The sequence below is a fragment of the Stegodyphus dumicola genome, chromosome 6, assembly GCF_044657685.1.
Source record: "Stegodyphus dumicola isolate Sdum_Otavi_A_Nest chromosome 6, ASM4465768v1".
Lineage (NCBI taxonomy): Eukaryota > Metazoa > Arthropoda > Arachnida > Araneae > Eresidae > Stegodyphus > Stegodyphus dumicola.
The window spans coordinates 229,913,577-229,932,841 of NC_140773.1; the positions used below are offsets into that span (position 1 = coordinate 229,913,577).

The 19,265-nt window shown below is 35.8% G+C and overlaps 1 protein-coding gene across 7 annotated transcripts in view; it reads right to left on the reverse strand.

Moving 5' to 3' along the window:
• Window positions 1-19,265, reverse strand: part of HDAC4 (histone deacetylase 4) — a 406,413-nt gene that overhangs the window by 86,800 nt on the left and 300,348 nt on the right. For 6 of the 7 annotated variants that reach the window (XM_085819634.1, XM_085819632.1, XM_085819633.1 and 3 more), the window contains 3 exons: window positions 13,594-13,653; window positions 5,015-5,114; window positions 2,268-2,382 (listed from right to left, as the gene is read on the reverse strand). In XM_085819634.1, the coding sequence (XP_085675760.1) occupies window positions 2,268-2,382; window positions 5,015-5,114; window positions 13,594-13,653 (275 nt within the window). The remainder of the gene's footprint in view (window positions 1-2,267; window positions 2,383-5,014; window positions 5,115-13,593; window positions 13,654-19,265) is intronic. The other variant, XM_085819631.1, reaches the window with a different exon arrangement.

Genomic DNA, 19,265 nt, shown 5'->3' on the forward strand with positions numbered 1-19,265 from the left:
TTAGATAGCATACTTGAAAAATAAACATAACTACATAATAATATTTTGGGTGCAACATTCTAACTAAATACTCCCCTCCCCCCCAAAAAAAGATGCAAATATACATATGACTATTAACTATTGTATTTGATGGCATATAAGACGCACTGGCATATAAGACACACCCTTATTTAGAAGGCCACACACACAAAGAAAAAAAGTTTCAATAGTACGTGCGGCAGTGTGATACCACAATAACTTAAAATGTTCTCACGTTTTGTAAAAGCCAAATAAACAATCATTGAATGCAATTACCAAACATATTTTTATTAATGAAAATTAACAAACGGCAAGCTATTTTGAACATGATATGTAAATTTCAATAATGAATAAATTAATGAACGGCAAGCAATCAAACATAATACAAAATTAAGCAGAAACAACAACAACAAAAAAAAAAAAAAGTCAAGGAAAGCATTGCCTATCATGAAATTAGACTTTAATCACTTTCATAACTATAAAAATCCTTTTCACTATCATCATCATTGAAAACGAGAATATCGTCATCACTACTGTTTCCGTCATCACTAGTATCGCCTTCTTCGAATAATGCGTCGTCTTCTGTTCCGTCAAGAGCATTACTGATTTCGTACTTCTTAAAGGGCTTAACAATTACTTCAGCCTTTACGTCCTCCCAAGATTTTCTTTATCCACTCGCACACTTGGAAAATAGAGGGCCGCTTCATTCTCCCTGAGGGTATGATGTGGGTCTACTATCCACTTGTTCCATCGTTCTCGCACTTTTTACTTAAATGGCTTATTCACCGAAACATCTAAAGGCTGCAATTGGCTAGTCAGTCCACCAGGAATGACGGCTATCTGGGTTTTTAATTCTCTCGCTTTATTCTTTATGGTTTCAGTTCTATGGGCACTAAACTAATCCAAACCAAAATAGAGGGTTTTCTTAAGAATCCACCAGGTTGCCTAGCCCATACGTTCTGTAACCACAGTTTCATTCGCGCTTCATACACCCAGCCTTTCGCCTGAACATGAACAATTACACCCGTTGGAAGTTTTTCTTTCAGACGAGTTTTTCTTTTGAATATGAAAAATGGCGGTAGTTTTGTGCCCATCAGCACAACATGTTAGAACTATCATATATTGGGTTTTTTCATGACCTGTGGTTTTTATGGTTATTGATTTAGACTCTTTAATACTCACAGTCTTGTTGGATGGTACATCAAATGTGAGTGGAATTTCATCCATATTTCCTATTTGACCAAGCTCAAAAGAAGTGCATTTATAACAAACCTATGAAATGCTAGTATTTTCACTTCATTATCTGCTGGCATTTTCTGTGCAATAGTTGTTTTTGTGCGCATTGATAAGCCTTGCCTTTTCACGAACCTGTAGCACCAGCCCTCAGACCCTGAAAAGTTTTGATTCCCATGTTTTTCTGCAAATCCTTTGGCCTTACTGATTATCATTTTGGTTGAAACATTTATCCCAGATTTCCTCTTATCTCTCACCCACATTTTTACGGCATTTTCAAGTTCAGGCCAAGATGGAGCTGGGCATCGAAGGTTATATTTCTGTTTTTTAGTAGTTTTCAGTTGATCTTCCTGCAGTCGCCAAGTACGTATAATTTTTTTGGTAGGTGGTGGACCAAAATGCCTTGCTGCTCTGTTTCCATGCACTTTGGCGTAGTTTAACACTCCTAGTTTATACTGAATTGTATAGCTTAATCTCTTGTTTCCTGTAGTCATATTTTCCAGGGTAATTTTTAAAACAAATAGTTTTAAGCACCGATACCGACACGCGTGTTGGCTGAGTCAAAGAAAATCTATGTAAAGAAAGAAAGGCTCCATAGATGTAATGGGACCATTGAACCTGTTCTAACTTCGACATCAGCTTCGAGCTTTGGCGCGTTTTGGCAACAGATATTTCACGCATGTGCAAAATAATTATGGCAGATGTAGGAAAAGTTATGCGAGGCTAGACCTTTATCCGGGCTAAAAATATCATTCAGTATTGAAAGTTAAGCCGTGTCCTTCACGTATAAGATGCAGGTAACTTTTTTGAGACCAAATTTAGGAAAAAAAGTGCGTCTTATATGCCGTCAAATGCGGTAGTATTTAGTTAGCATGTTTTAGTCAAATATTTTTTAAATGGTATGTATTTATAGCTACATAATTAGTTAAAATGATGTTAAGTCTCAGCAATTAAATATGCTTATATGATTTGCTTAAAATTCAGTTATTTAATTTGAGACACAAATACAGTCATACCAGTTTCTGTAATTGGATGGAGATTTGGTTGTGCTATTAACAGCAGCTTCCCGCTGTTTCTTATTTAACACAAATTCCTGCAGCCGTTGCTTAACTTCAGAAGAAGCAATCGCACCTATAAAATGAAAAAATTGTTTAGTATCTTTAATCTTTACTTTCAAATGCTACCTGTAATATTTTAATGCAATTAAACACAAATGCTAATATATTTTCATTTACCAACAAACATTTATGCGCGTAAAAAAGAACAATTTCCATTTCAAAAATTTATTCAATTTAATATTAAAATATTATTCATCTATAGTTATAAAAGTAACAAAACGTTGGATAATATGAGGGTCATGAACATTTTGAGATACACACATACTTATGAAATTTTAGAAGTGTTTAAAGTACTCTTCTCCAGCATCAATAAACACTTGTACGCCAATTTCCAAAGATTAAATCACTCAAGCCATTCATCTCTTCAAATCGATGAAAAAACAGCCTCATTAGTCTCATCTTTGGAATGAAAATGACATCCACATTTGTTGAAGAAACTCAACTGCCAATCTTGCTGAATGAGGAGATGCATTGCATTAGTGGAGCATGAATCCTCTAAAATTCACTTCTTGAAGAACTTCTGGAAGACACTTAGACACTTAGTGGTGTACCAGTTAACTGTGACTGTCTTCTATCCTTCCAGCTTGATAGCTTTGACCAGTTCTGTACTTCTGAATAAAACGACACACATTACTTTCTTCATGGCAGGTAATCTTCTAACCACTGTGGACGTGAGATCATCTTCAAGGACACATACTTTACTTTCTTGATGTGCTGGAACATCAAAAAATGGTATGTACATTTCATCACCAGCTACGATTTTAAAAATGATGCGGTAGTCACTATATTTTAAGCAGTTTAAAGGTTTCTTCACTGATTCTGACATTCCTTTTTGGTGCTCAGATAAGTTACGAGGAACACAATGGCAAACTAGTTTTATCATATGCAATTCTTTGTAAATAATTTTATATATGGCGGCGGATAAAATGTTAAGTTCCTTCTGTGTCATTTGGTAGATGCAGTGCTTATCATCGATTACCATTTTTCTATGGCAGGCTCTTTATCTAGGATCACTGCTGACAATGGCTTTCCTGTGTGTTCTTCATCCTTGAAGAGAGTGGCGACATCTGTGAAATTCTGTAAACTATCTGAATACAGTAGCATGAGATGGATCTTTACTTCCAAATGCTAACTGTAGATGTTGAACGCATTGTTCTTGATGTAATTCCACTTTAGAATCACAGAAAATCACACTGAGATGATGTTCTTGAGTCAACTCCATTTTTCCTCCAGCCTAAAATTTATTCATTTATTATTTATTTATTCATTAAAATTTATTCAGCCTAAACTACTTGCAACTGGCCAAAAAAAATTGCCTGCTAAGCTAAAATTGCTCATATTTTCAAATCTAAGCATTATTTTTTTTTTTCTGCCACTTGTTGTCTGCACATATCTCAAAAATTTCAGTGATCTCCGTATTCTGTTACAAATTTTCATGCACAGGAACATAATGTAACTTCTTTTAGTTTTCTATCTTGAGTGGTATTACAAGAAAAATCAGTAAATTAAGTTTTAGAAAACAAAGCAATTTCATATCAAATAATTTTAATTAATTCACAGAAAATTAACAGAAGTATTTTAAAAATTAAGTTTGAATCAACCAAAGAAAAGTAGTATCTTTATTTATATAAAACGGTTGTTTAAAAACTGGATACATGCTGATTCTGATATAAGGATTTCTGATTAAGAATTAAGCATATTTTAAAAAATTCCTTCGAAAGGTGTGGAATGTTACTTTCATTAACACCTTATTAATACATCAGAAATTACTATGTTATTTAAAAGAATTTAGTACTTATTGTTAAAAGAACTATTCTATAAAATTTGGCTTTTGATATTTACTGCCTATTTCAATAACTGCAATTTAAATAACCAACACAATAATAATATTTTAATTACTTTTAGAATTTATTTAAAGCTGATATGTGAAAATTCTGCATCAGACCTCACAATTTCTAAATAATTCATTCATTTAAGAACTCTACTACATATGTAGTAGTTACACATATACACATACTTACTACATATGTAGTAAGTATGTGTATATATACATATAATTACTAAAAATTTTTTAAAAACAAAATATAGACATGCCTAGTATTTTTGCGCACTAAGCTGCTGAAAAATTATCAGTTTCAAACAAGCAATACCTCTATCAAAAAAAAAAAAAAAAAAAAAAAAAGAAAGAAAGAAATTTAAAGAAAATTAACATAACAGAAGAGGAATTCAATCAAATTCAATGCCACTTGGTCAGGGAGGAGGAACATTGAAATCAATTTGAGCATTGGATACAGAAAAGCAAAGAATTTTGTAGAAGAGAGATCTCAATTGATTTCAATTGAATCCCCCCCCCCCCCGAAGAAGTGGCAAAGTCAATTGAACTCATCTTCTGTTATGTTCATTTTTCTTTTAATTTCATTTTTTTAAATTGGAGTATTGCTTGTTTGAAAAGTTTTGGTTTTAACATTTTTAAAATTCTTTGTAGTATTTATAGGATTATTTGAAGTTTATTAATTATGAATTAAAATTTTTGGTCTTTGTGAAAAAGAATTCTAAATTTCTTACTTTATGTCTATATATATTCATACAATAATTTCAATCAAATAAAAACTTTCTAGAGAAAATTATTTTAATTTAGTCATTACTTTGTTCATGTTTCTCCTTCTTTTTAAGTTGCTCCAATCTTTCCATATCTCTTCTTTCTTTCTGTTCTTCTTCCATTTTCCTTTGATGCTCCAAATATTCCTAAATAAAATAAATCAAAAAAGACTACTGTAGAACATCTGCAACTTGACAAACTAATTAATTTAAACAAATATATAATAACATTTTAAGGCAAGAAAAAAATCTTTTCGTAAAATATAGATTCCCTTTTGTTTTTAAAGAAGCTGGGATTAGTCCTTTTAGTATTTCAGTAAGTTTTTACTACATTGTTTATCCAATAGTTTTATCATTAACACATTAATGAACCTATCCCGTTAAATGCATTTCTGTGCATGATAATAAAACTCTAGACATAAAAAAAAATTGGTTATAATTTTTGGATTATGGTAACTTGGCAATTTTTTGGCGACCAACCCTGCTACAGCAACCTGCTAGTTTTTGTTTGGACGCCATTTTGTTTTCACGAAGTAAAGGCATGGTTTTTTTTTTTTTTTTTTTTTTTCCCTGCTTCTTTAACTCAAAATTTTTTTTCCAACAATTTGCTAGCCGAATTACGCTTATGCTAGAACTTTCATGGAACAAAAGTGCTTAATCATGACGAAGATTAGGTGCGAAATTGGGAGAAAGTGCAGAATCGCCCACTGCTTGCCGCGTTTTTAAGAATTGCACATACACGGTATCATCCATGTACACGTCGACCTATTTTCACTTAAAAAAACATCCCAGAATTGCATAAAAATGGCATTGCGGACACTCTTGACTTTATCCATGTACACTGCTAAAGTCCTAGCTAGTAACCTTTATCGCCTTACCAAAATGTCGCCAAACTACCTGTTACCATATTCCAGGGCGTAGCTAGAGGGGGGGGGCAAGGGGAGCATCTGTCCCCGGGCGCAGGATTCAAGGGGCGCCAAACTGATGTTACGACATTTTAGAATTAAATGTTTTCCATCCTTGGAAAGCAGTAGGGGGAGCGAAATCTTCAGTTGCCCCTGGGCGCTGAAAACCCTAGCTACGATTCTGCCATAATCCAAAGATTAACCAAAAAGTTGATATGTACACCACATGACTTCCTTCCAAGACATATTAAATTCCTTCCGCGACACATCCCCCCCCCCGTATTTCATTTAAACTTATTTCCTCGAACTCATTTAACTGATTCAGTTCTCACTTCAGGCTAATTCGATTCTCACTTCAGCAAGACAAAAATAAATAAAAATTCAAAACATCTTCCTTAAAAATTGCAAAATGCAGAGAAACATAAAACGCCAAATACAGTTAAAAACACTTAAAAAAAAAACAATTTGTACAATGAAAATTATAGTTTCTACGCAAAAACACGCCTTTCAGTCAGTTTGCAAGAAGACAGATTTTTCGGTGCACAAAACTAAATTTAGTCCTACTCAGCAAAAAGACACTAAAGTGGGGACACAAACTGACTTAAATCACTATTCTACTAAAAGTTTCAAAGTAAACAAATGGCGATTTCGTTAGACTTACTTCCACTTAAAAAAAAAACTTTTAAATTATTGATAATTCTCTAACTACTACTTGCTCATTAACTAAAGGTGGTGTGGTGGTGTATTTAATTATGGCAAAGCACATTAGGGCTATCTGCCTAAGGGAAGGGATGCCTTCGTGGATGACTTTCTAAGGGAAACTGGCTCGTATACACGTTACACATGGGGAAAACCACGAAAACACCCATGCAGCCAGCCCGTTCGCGGGATTCGAACCTCGGACCGAACTACCAGTGTTCAGCGACTTTACCGCTCAGTCGCTGGTGGGCCCTCATTAACTAAAGGCATAAACCTTCATTGGAATATAAGAACAATATAATTCAATCACTTTTAAAGCAAAAAATGCACGATTTACCGACATAAGAATAAAAAACTCAGCTTACTGAGTAGGGTAACAAAGTGGAGAGTGGATATGTTCAGCGAGACCGATAGCAACCAAAAAGAAAGGTACATAACTGCATGCTATAGCAGGCCCATATACAAAATTTAAACATTCTACGGCCACTCGTTTTTGAGTTATGCGAGATACATAAATACGTACTTACAGATGTCACCAAAACAATCTCTTTTCAATCCATTTTACGTCCATTTCGCAATCCGTTTCGGGAAAAAGAGTCTTTATTCTGTAATTACGTACTGAAGTCACGCGAAAACGTTGCAAATGGATTCGAGAGCGGTAAAAATGGGAATTTTTATTGAAATATGATAGCCGATAATTTTAATTAGCGATGACAACTTCATACAAGGAAGTAAAAAAAAATCTTTTAATGAAAACTAGCTCGTAAAATACTATTATATATATTATTATTTTTATTATAATAACATAATGACATTGCAATTATTGCACACAATTTAAAATATGAAAATCATTTGGTGAAATTTCTTACATTCTTCTGTAGTTCAGACAAACCCTCAAATGTACACAATATTAATATCAGTATGATTAATCATAAAAACAGGGAAAAACACAGATAAGAGAAAATCAAAATTAACTTTAATAATTAATAGAATTACGAAACCGTTCGCAACTGTTATTTATGTGTAACTAGGAGAACATCATTAATATTCATACCAATGCTGGTCTAGGAAATGCATATAAAATGCATTGCAATTTGAGGTACGGGTAAAGTAGCGGTCACATTAGCTGTACGTAACAGTTGTGCATTCCACTCTAATAAATAAACGTAATTAAAATAAAACAGCTTACATCTTTTCATAAGATTATGCAATCGCTCATACTGCTAGTACACCCGATATTGTTAATATCTCAAAACACAGCTATAAATAGATAAATAATCTGCTGAAACAGATCAAAACAAACTAGATTTAAATTGTCGGAATCGAGTGATAATTTATCCTCGTATATTGTTGAAAGCCATGAAAATATTCCAAAAAAAAATTCATTAAGATTAGGGCTCTAGGTTATTTCATTAACGTCAAAGCACACGAGAGAAAGGGAGAACAGGCTGGCATTCACGTTTTACGAGGGGGGGGAGAATTCGACCACTGAATTCGAATACTGGTTGAACTACCAGCATTCAACAGCTTTAGTGGCTCAGCCGCTAATGATGTAAATACCGTTTTTCTTCCCCTTCTGTTTACAAATGATTGAATAACAACATCCTCTTTTTCTGAAATCTGTTATGATGGTTGCCGTAAATAGAAATCCTAACTGCAATGAATATCAGCAATTTTGGATCTCACCAGGAATTAACGTGTTAAATATACCGTCTTCCAAAAGTTAAGCAAGTGACGATAAAATCAGTTTAGTTTGTGTGATTACGGCATAGCCTTTAGAGCTATCTGTCTAAGGGATGGGATGTTTTCGTGAAGGACCTTCTAAGCGGAACTGGCTCGTATGTACGTTACACAGAGGAAAAACCACGAAAGAGCCGATGCAGCCAGTCCGTTCACGGGATTCGAAACTCGGACCGAACTACCTGTGTTCAGCGACTTTAGCGCTCGGCCGCTTGAGGGCCCAACAGCAAAGCTTTGATTAACCCAATACTATACATAAAAGTAGCAAACGTATTTAAGGATGGAAAAAATATGCATTATGTACAAGGATGAAAACAATATTTAATTTTCATTCATTACGTGATGACTTCACATTGAGGTTATTAACAAACTGATGCTTAAATCGAGCAAATAAAAGGTATACTAATAAGGTATGCGATTGCCTCGGATCTTCACACAGCCCAAACTTTCATGAATGTTATGAAATCGGGAGATTACGGTGGCTACTCCATACAAGACATGACCTGATTCTCTAGGTAATAGCTAGCGATGTTGTCTCCTTTCTGTTTATAGCAGACGCGGCTTAACGTGACAGCGGTTAATGTTATCATTTGGATACATACTGTTGAGGAATTTTCCAAGTCCTGCTTGTTTGCCTTCGGGAAACGTGGAAAATACTTCGCTTACTGTGATTAACAATTTCGTTAACAGGATCAAAATATTATACAATGAAATTTTTAAACTCAGAAAAATCATCCATAGCTTCAACCATCACCATCATCCCATCCATAGCTTCTTCTATCACACCAGGTTTCCCGAATGTCCCGTGGACCACTTACCGATTTTTTTTTCTGTTTTTCGTAGACCCCTTCATAGGGCAGTCCCCAAAGCCGCCAGGCAGTGTAATATTTATCCTCGTGCTTTTCAGAACAGAGGGTAAAGTCTCACCCAAGATATTCCAAGGCACTCAGGTAAAATGTACAGAAGGCACTCAGGTGAAATGTATGAAAATGTCACGTGACTATTGCGAAATTAACTTGACAGGGTGAAATTTTTACCTTTACCTGGCAAGAAAAATTTTACAATGCCTAAGTGATTCTTATTAAAACGGCTGGCTGCATGGCCGTTTTCATGGTTTTCCATCTTCTGTATAACGCGTAATCAACAGTTTCCATTAAAAAGTCCTCCACGAAGGCATCATATTCAGGCAGATAGCCCTCGAGTGCTTTGGCATAACCAAAACCAGGCTAATCTACACTGTTTTAAATGAGAAAAGCAGGTTACACGATATCAGGAAGTAAACTTCTGTGGAACGGGTGACATGTGAAAGAAAAAGCGCCGTTGGTCGAGTCCAAAACGAATCGGAAAAGGAAGCCGTTTTCACCATATGTCGACCCCTACAGTAATGAAATTATACTTACAATGTTGCTAAATAAAAAATTGCACAGTTTAAGGTTCTCGAACGATGGTGAGTGCAGTATGAGAATTTGAAACCGTGATATCTAAATTCTGTAAGTTACTTTAAACTTCAATTGCTAGGCTTGGTTTGGTTTCTTTGATTATGGCAAAGCACTGAAGGACTATTTGTCTAAGGGAGGGATGTCTTCGTAGAGTATCTTTTAATAAAAACTAACTCGTCTACACGTTACACATGAGGAAAACCACGAAAACGCTCAAGCAGCCAGTCCATTCGAACCTCGGATCGAACTACCAATGTTCAGTGACTTTACCGCTCGGCGGTTGGTCGGGCAGATAATTGCTAGGAATTCTGCTACTAATAGACATTCATATTCTCCGAAGCAAAAAAAAGTAAAATGACATAAAGTTTGAAAATATCCAAAACTTGTTTCATCTGAAAATATCAATATTATCTAAAACTCCCGTTTTTCAGAAAGTTTCAACCAATTTAAATCACGGAATTATATTTTTACATTTTCATCCATAACTTGCTTAGTAAGAAGAAAATAACTTATTACTCGAATTACGATTTGTATCTAATTCAACGGTTTCGAACATTTTATGCCTGCTATAACAATGCTTTTAGCTCAAAATAGATTACTTTTAATTCCTCTGAACATGACGAAAGTAAAACTTACTAAAATAGTTGTAGATATGAATAAGATATTGCCTATTTCGAAATCGAATTTTTTTTTTTTAAAAAATAGAAATTTTAAGCTTTTTAAAAATATACTGAAACAGTATAAATGCATTTTTAAAAAAAAATAATCAACTACAAAAATATGCCAAGCCGGACAGATTATTGCAATAAACAAGATAAGTTTTTATGGCTAATTGTTCAATCAATATAAACAGCTAAGATTATTTTTTATAAATTTTGCAGACATCAGGAACTTGAAAACAAAATCTTTAAAGCAATAATTCTAATCAATCGGAAACCCCTACTTGATCAAACATATTCTGAAATTTATCTCATAAATTAAATAACATTAAACCTTAGACAAAAACTGCTTTTTCAAACACTTAATCGTCAATAATCTATAATTTATTTTCCTTGAAAATTTGAAAATGTATAACACCATAAAATATACTAAAAAGTTTTTAATTATTGCGTCTGAAGTTATATACACGGTGTTTCAGCAAATCGGTTACAAACTTTCAGGAGAGACAGAGTACATTTAGACTATGGAAAATCACACAGGCAATGCATGGTCGGAAGCGATTTCCTTGCGCGGTAGTAATGACACAATACACAAGATAGAAACATGCTTATTATGCCTAGTACAAAAGAAATCAAGAAATAAGAATAAAAATAGAGAACGATCGTCTTCAAAGAAGGTGTTCGAAATTACGACCCCAGGCCCCTCACATTACCAGCACATGGAAGAGTATAGGTATTTCCTCCCTCCTTTCGACCTAACTTCGTGGTGTAACGATTAGCACACTCGGTGTGTATTCGAGATCAGGGTTCGAGTCCCGGCGAGGGCATTGCTCATTTTTCACTTCTGCTTCACAAAAATCCTAATAAACCTACAGTGGCGCCCGAACTAAAAAAGTGGTAGGATTTGGCGAAAGGGTCTCCTAATCCCCAGCCGCCCTTTAAAAGAGGGAGTATATAAAGTATTTTCTCTCTCCTTTCGGCATGCCTTTTTCGTGGTGTAGCGGTTAGCACACTCGGCGCGTATTCGAGAGATCCAGGTTCCAGTCCCGGTGAGAGCATTGCACATTTTTCGTGCTTCACAAATCCTAGTTACTCCACAAGAGTTCTGGCAAATACCAGGCATGTCTCGAGCAGCTGTCACGATGTCAATATCTTGACGTAACCCCCCCCCAAAAAAAAAGGAAGCAGGCAAAGCGAATGAGGTCCGGTGATCTTGCTGGCCAATGAATGCACGGCACCTACCCGGCCGATGCCTTGTTGAGGATACGTTTCGAACACCGAATTCGTTGATGACAATTGTCTGTTTTTGTTATTTCTTGGTTTCCTCTACACAAAGCATAATAAACATATATTCTCACCCTGTTCGCATGTTTCTTATCTTATGTTTTGTGTTGTCACTACCGCACAAGAAAAGAGTTTCCCACCACACATTGCTGTATGATTTTCCACCTCTATCCGAAAGTCTGTAACCTACAGAGGGTGTTCACACATTTTTGTACCGATTTTGCAAAGTTTATGTATAAACAAACCTTAGAATTTTATTTTCTAACATGTTCAATCTGATAGCCCTTTTGTTGAATATTACATCTTGATTTCCAAGATAAAAGTCCTTTTCTTAAAGCATCGAGGTTGATTTTATTCCAGTCGCCTCCTTCACAATCTTCCAGAGTCCATCCAATGTTTTGCGATGCCGCTTATAAAGAGCTTGTTTTAAAAGTCCAATAGCAGACACAACAGGGAACTTGGTATACATTCAAAGGGAACAGCTTCAATTCCGGTTTCATTTCTCATTTTTTCAAAAGACAGAGCAGTCGATTTAGAGCCTTATCCTGATGGAACTTAACATAATGAAGATTGTTCGGATAAAGAGATGGAATTTCTTCTTTAAAAATAGACGTTAAAACATATTTCTGATAGTAATCCGAATTAATTTTGGCATTTTTTTCTACTTTACGTCCGTTAAAAGAGAATCCAGAAATAACCATGAAACCTTTAGAAAAATCTTTCTTCATTTTCTCCAAACCAACATATTAAGTCTTTTTCTCCTCTTTTTTATTATTAATTTCCTATTATTAGCTCACATTCTTCCTATAGCTTGTTCAAATTTTCAATCGTTAATAAAGTACTTTTTTATTCATCCACTCAAGTTTAAATACATTTTTTTAAACTTGCAGTGGATGACACTTGATGTTAATACAGTGTTTTCACATATTTAAATTAGAACCTTTTTTTTTTTTGTATTTTTAAAATTTCTTCTTTGTTGACCTAAGTAGGAACTGATTCAAAAAAATTTTGTAATATTACTTGTTCTGTAGTAAATCGATATTTTTCTATTGCAATCAAATAAGTATATCCAAGCCTCATCAACTGGAATATCAACTGTTATTTCCACAATTCGCCGGCCAAATAATTTTCATACAGCAGTGCCGAGAAGCATGTTTCGGGCGCTAAGACATGAACATCATAAAGTTTTTTTTTTTTTGTTTTTTTTGTTTCGATTAGCTTTAAAATGAGATTTTATAATTTTGTTCGCAGTCCTTATAGAGATATTTAAAGATTTTGCAACAGCTATTGAAACGCTGGATTTTCCTTTCAAACATGAAATGCAACTTTAGCTTTAATAAGAGCTGTAATTACCTTCGTTGGGTATGCATTTTTTGCCTTTTTTCCCCGGTCAGATACAAACTTTGAAGTTTCTTTCCTTTCATATTAATTATGTCACTTATTTTACGTGTAGGAATATTAAAACCATGCTTTTTACGTTTTTTTTAATAACTTAATAAGAGTATTTCTCTCCGGAAGGCGCAAAAATATAGCCTTCGATCCATTGTTTATTTTTCGGCGACATTTTAAAGAAAAGAATATTTTGAATGTCGCAGAAGATAATTATACTTTATTCCAATTGGAAGCCGGTCACGTTGGTATTTTAAAATTAATATTTAAATTCACGAACAAAATCAAAATCGTTAAAAAAAATGTGTGAACACCTGTGTATTTGCTGAAACACACTGTACATGACCGATTTCAAAATGCCATTAAAAAAACACTGTGAGAAACATACACAAAAAAAGGACAGGAGACGTTAGCACAGAGCACTAGAGAGGATCAGCACATTTTACAAGACACACACAAGCCGAAAGCCACTGAACGTATTTTAAAAATGTAAATAAAAGCATTGACTTACTAGACTATGGCAACGAGCAGGGTAAGATGTCCAGGTCCTAACAGACAAAAGGCTGCAAGCCTAGACGCGAGAGGAGCAAAGGAAGGGAAAATAAACACTAAATTGAAATCATATTTGAACAAAAAGAAAAGATCCTTAAATTAAACAAACTAGGTTAATAATTGCTAACACAACTTAACTTCTCTGTCTATAGATTTTGGCTTGTGGTGAATAAGCAATGATCGTGATTTCCATTGAGTGGTTACACAGCAGAATTCTACATCCTTTGTCAGAAAAGTTCCATGACAATTTTTTTTAAAATTATTTCTGAGTTTGCAGTACTAAAAAGAAACAAAATGTTGTTTTTATATTACCCGGTAGGTATTTTTATTTGACATGATCTTGGCCATGTTTCCACGCAAACTTAAAGTGGTGGAAAGGGCTGTGTTTAGCAAAACATTGCTAGAATTGTTGTCGCATTCGTTAAGGCGACACAATGGATGCTGACTGTGAGCAAACAGTGAACATTAAAGTTCTGCGTTAAACTCGAGAAAACCCCTAGTAAAACGTGGAACATGATGAAACAAGCATAGGCGGGCGAGGCACTTTCAAGAAGTCGTGTTTGGAGTGGCACAAATGGTTTCGTAAAGGCAGACGTTCGGTGCAAGACGATCCCAGAGCTGGTCGCCCCTCTATAGCATGCCGATGCCAACGTAAAGCCTGCAAGACAGTTATTGCAAGAAGACTGTCGTATAACGGTGCGAATGATATCAGAAGAACTGAATTTGAATCGTGACGTGTGCCAGAAGATTTTACGCGAAGATTTAAAGAAACGGAATCTTAATCGTCCCTCACTAACTAACAATAAACAGAAAGAGGAAAACCGAAGAATTTTTCCTGGACTATTGGATGGAGCCAGACGTGATCCTGTGTCACATAGACTGTGTGACATATTACGGTGATTTTTTTTTTTTCCTATTTCCTTGAGTGAAAAGGTAACTGAAAGGAAAGTTTCATCAAGATTGTTGCAAACACCCAAGGGGCTGTGACAAATAAACTCGCGAGCATCGCGGTTGAATATTTCCCTACTTGCTTCCAAGACCACTAGAAACGTTAGCAGTTGTGCATAGATAGCTAAGGGGACTACTTTGAAAGCAGCTAGGATCATTAATTGGCAAACGCAATTTTCTATTTTTTGCGACCTTTGTGCTGGAACTTTCCTGACAAAGGATGTAGATTCAGTTCATTTCGAAAAACATACCACCGGGATCAAGCCAATCTTCAAACAGACAATTAAAAGAAACAAATTTTATAATCATCTTAATGGCAGATAAACAGTTTACAGATTGCCTTCTATTAGAGATAATAGTTTAAAGATTCCCTTCTGAGAAATTAAATATTGGGTTGTCCGGAAAATTCCTGCCAATTTTTAAGAAAAAGAACAACGCACGAGGTTTAAATCTTAGTATATATTTATTAGGTGCCATTCTTTTCTACAACCATTTTGCACCTTTCAGGGCAATTTGAAAATTCAAGATTCCTTCCAGTATCTCTCAGATTTTTCAGAGAAAACCTTTTTACGTGACTTTTTACCTCGAACAAAGGGTTGAAGTTTTTTCTGTTAAGGGAATTTTGTAAGGACTGAAGTTGGTTGAGATCAGAGGGAGCGAGGTCTTGTGAATGGGATGGACGAGATAGAACATCCCAACCCAGCCACAACAACTTTTGTCGAGTTATCAAAGACACGTGAGGCACTCACTGTCTTGATGAAACACGATGCCCTTCCGCTCTGCTATTTCTAAACGTTTTTGTTCTGTAGAGACATTAGGTATTTTTTGGAAGCAGCCAAGATGAAAAACTAGCAAAGCCTTCGCCGGGAATCGAAGCACGGACCTCTAGAATAACGGCCCAGTGTGCAGATCCACTACACCACGAAAAACGCTCGGAAGGCGGGAGAAATACCTTATATACTCCCCCTTCTAAAGGGCGATTGGGGTTTTTAGGGGATCCAATCACCAACTCCTAGGTGTGGAGAATCCTCACCAACACCCGTTTTTAGTTCGAGCGCCACTGTAGAGACATTAGGCAATTTTTGGAAGCCGGAGAGATGAAAAATTAGCAAACGCCTTTGCTGGGGATCGAACCACGGACCTCTGAAATACCGACCCAGCGTGCAGAACCACTACACCACGAAGGCACGCTAGGAAAGTGGGAGAAATACCTTATATACTCCCCTTTTCTAAAGGGCGACTGGGGATTTCAGGGGACCCAATCGCCAAATCCTGGGTGTGGAGAGTCATCATCCACAACCCTTTTAGTTCGGACACCACTGTAGAGTCATTAGGTTAATTGGAAGCAAGAGATATGAAAAATTAGCAAACGCCTTCGCCGGGAATCGAACCACGGACCTCTGAAATACCGGCTAAACGTGCAGAACCACTACACCACGAAGGCACGCCAAGAAGGTGGGAAAAATACCTTATAGTTCAAGACCGGCTTTTGGGGTTCATTCTACATTCTCCAAGATCTTTTTAGCAAGGTATTATTAAAAATGATCAAATCTTCATTCCCCGTCACTACTTGCTTCAAAAATGGTATTTCCTGGTTGCGTTTATACAGCGAGTCCCAAAATCCAATCCATCAGACTTTTCTCCGTTAAATCGTGAAGAACCAATACATCAAAAATGGTTTAAGTAGCCAAGACGGCACGGGTTATTCTCGATCAGTGTTTTAATCTGATTCCATTTATAATGGAGGGTCTACCCGGGAGTTCTTAATCTTTAAGATTGAAATAACCAGCTTTAAAACCCTCTGACCGGCACGGGGTTTCTCTAAGAAAGCTCAATTTTTCGAAAATTGCCCTCAGAAAGAGATATTTTCTTGCCCTGGTACTTTATACCTGTATTTATGCAGTTTTAATATATTGCCTTAATTTTTTGGGCACATTTCAAGATGGATGTATATATACGTTTTTCCAGACATCACAAAAAATATTATAGGCCGTATATACGCGGCTTTTTCGGTTAGAGGGCTAGCAAATCACTTTCGCACAGTTCTTTTAGCTACATCACCTTCGCCATAATCATAACATACCTTGTTTGCTGCTGGTGTGGGGTTTTTGCCTTTTCGCTAAAAGAAAAGCATTAAATGCCTAAAACGCATTTTGCTTTTTCCCATATTCAAAGACGTACAAAACCAAACCGACAAAAATTAACATATCGTAACCATTAATTTAGAAGTCAAACAACAAAAATCAGCGTTATATTTTCAAATTCTCACAGGACTAGTTTCGATGATTTTACCGAATCATGATCCTTAGCTGCAAAAGCGCAAACGAGATAAGATGTAATGATTAGATAAGATAAGAAAGCCTGGACAGGAGATAAGCTATTGGCGCCATCTGCTGATGAAACCAGAACTAAAACATAATTTATTTAAAAGTCGAAGGCAAAGATGGATTGGAATTAGGATCGTTAACTAGAACAGGAAGATTTTTTTTGAATGTCAAATGCCTCTAGAAAATCCAGTTCTCCAATGGAATATGTTTTTTTGAATAATTTTGGCAGCAGAAGAATTGAAAGTGTGATTTTCGGACCAACAATGTTGGGCAACAGAAGACTTCTGTGTTTCCTTTTTTCTAACATATGCCTCATGTTCCTTAACGCGAAATTTTAAGACTCTTTTAGTTTGGCCAATGTAAATTAAGCCACACTGGCAAGGAATCCTATAAATACCCCATGAATTCATATCCGGAATGGGGTCCTTGAGTATGGAACTCGGAATTTTATTGATGGGAGAATAAATGACCCGAAACTTAAATTTCTGCAAAATACCGCAAATTTGTTGTTTGACTTCTATATTAATATTTGTTCGGCGTGTTATTGTATCTTAATTATATCGTAACCAATATTTTTTTTCCAAATATGCCCGAAGTACCGTGTTTTACGACATGTAGGCATGTCATTTATTTCCAATCGTTCTGATATATTCACATATGATTCATAATCGTTCTGATATATATCTTTCTTTACGATATGATTCATAATCGTTCTGATATATATCTTTCTTTACGATATGATTCATAATCGTTCTGATATATATCTTTCTTTACGCTACCTACTACCAAAAATCTTCACAAACTTTCCGGATAACCCAATAGTTTGAAGATTCAGTTGGAGGAAAAATAATGGTTTAATCTTTCCTTTTAGTTAGGTAAACAGTTTAAAATTTCCCTTCTGGTAGATAACAGTTCAAAAATTCTCTTTTTATACAAATTTATACTTATAAAAAATTATTTTTAAATGCTGATATAATATTTCTCGCGTCATCACCTAACTAGAATTCACTTCCTTCGAGATACCGGAAACGGAAATCTTTTCAGTCATACATTTTAGATTTGCAGAACTAAACTGTATGACAGAAAAGATTTTTAGCCATGTATTTAAAGACATGTATCACTCAAAAGATTTTTACTTATATACATTATGGTTCTATTGTTTAAAAATAACCAACTTCTTTAAGCCCTGGTAACCACATCCATGAATAAGGTAACTACTTCGCAACACTGGCACCACTACGTATATTTCCGCAGGTGTATATTTTTAAGCTGTTATCCCATTGTTATTATCGATATCCCTTTGCATCGATGCTCCATTACCACGGATAACCACATACATAAGCCACATACAGGATGCTGACACCTTTCTTTACTATTATTTTAATGCGATTATTTATAATTTCATCCTTTACTATGCCTTCTCCTAATCCTATTATTTATAATTCCATCTTTTACCATCACTTCTCCTTTTACGAATCCTCACCAAAAGTGTAAATCAGTTGGAGAGGATTTAAGCTGAGGTTTCTGGATTGTAAAACAGAGCGTGATTCTGCCTCTCGAAGCCACGTTACTAGTTTTTGCTAGCTCTGATAAGCTTGTAATTATTCGGCGAGACGAAACTTCATTGGCCCAGTCAGGTGGGACGGGTTACGTCGTGGACCAGTTGGTTCTGCAGCTCGGTGTGGGACGGCACCAAGTTTGCCAGGTAATGTACTGCTGGGAAGCGCAGCCCGCTTAGTACTGACAGGTAGCATTTTCAACGACCAGCCAGATCTCCAGGCCTGAAGTGGGCCTGAAGTGAAACCTGAGAACCGAGAGTGGTGATCCCGCGGGCTCAGGAGGTAGCAGTGGTTATACAGAAACTTTTAAAGTCTGTTACCTATGATTGGGAGCCCGGGTGGTAGCATAATTAGCGGACATTTACCCTCTTGACTGGCGACCGAACCCCTTGCCTAATACGGGGGTTTCTCGACTGGGGCCAGTTCGTATAGTGTCTTAGAAACGGAGCAAGTATACAATCAACTCATACTTTGACATGTTGCAACTAAATACAGTTACAGTCGAGTTCACTTATAACGAGCGCGAAGGAACCACGATATTAGCTTGTTATAACCGAGTGCTCGTAAAAAAAAGTTTCGGAAAAAAATCCTAAAAGTCCATACTTTTATATATACTTACTTCATTTATTTTTTTATTTTTGTGCAGTACAAAGAAAAAAGTTGGTTAATTTGAATTGAGCTGTTTTATTGTCTCTTTCTTGTCTTCTTGCGGTGTCCGCCGATAACATCGCGACAAAAACATCGTGGACGAAAACGTCGCAGAGAAAACAACGCAAGGCGAAAACGTCGTGCTACAA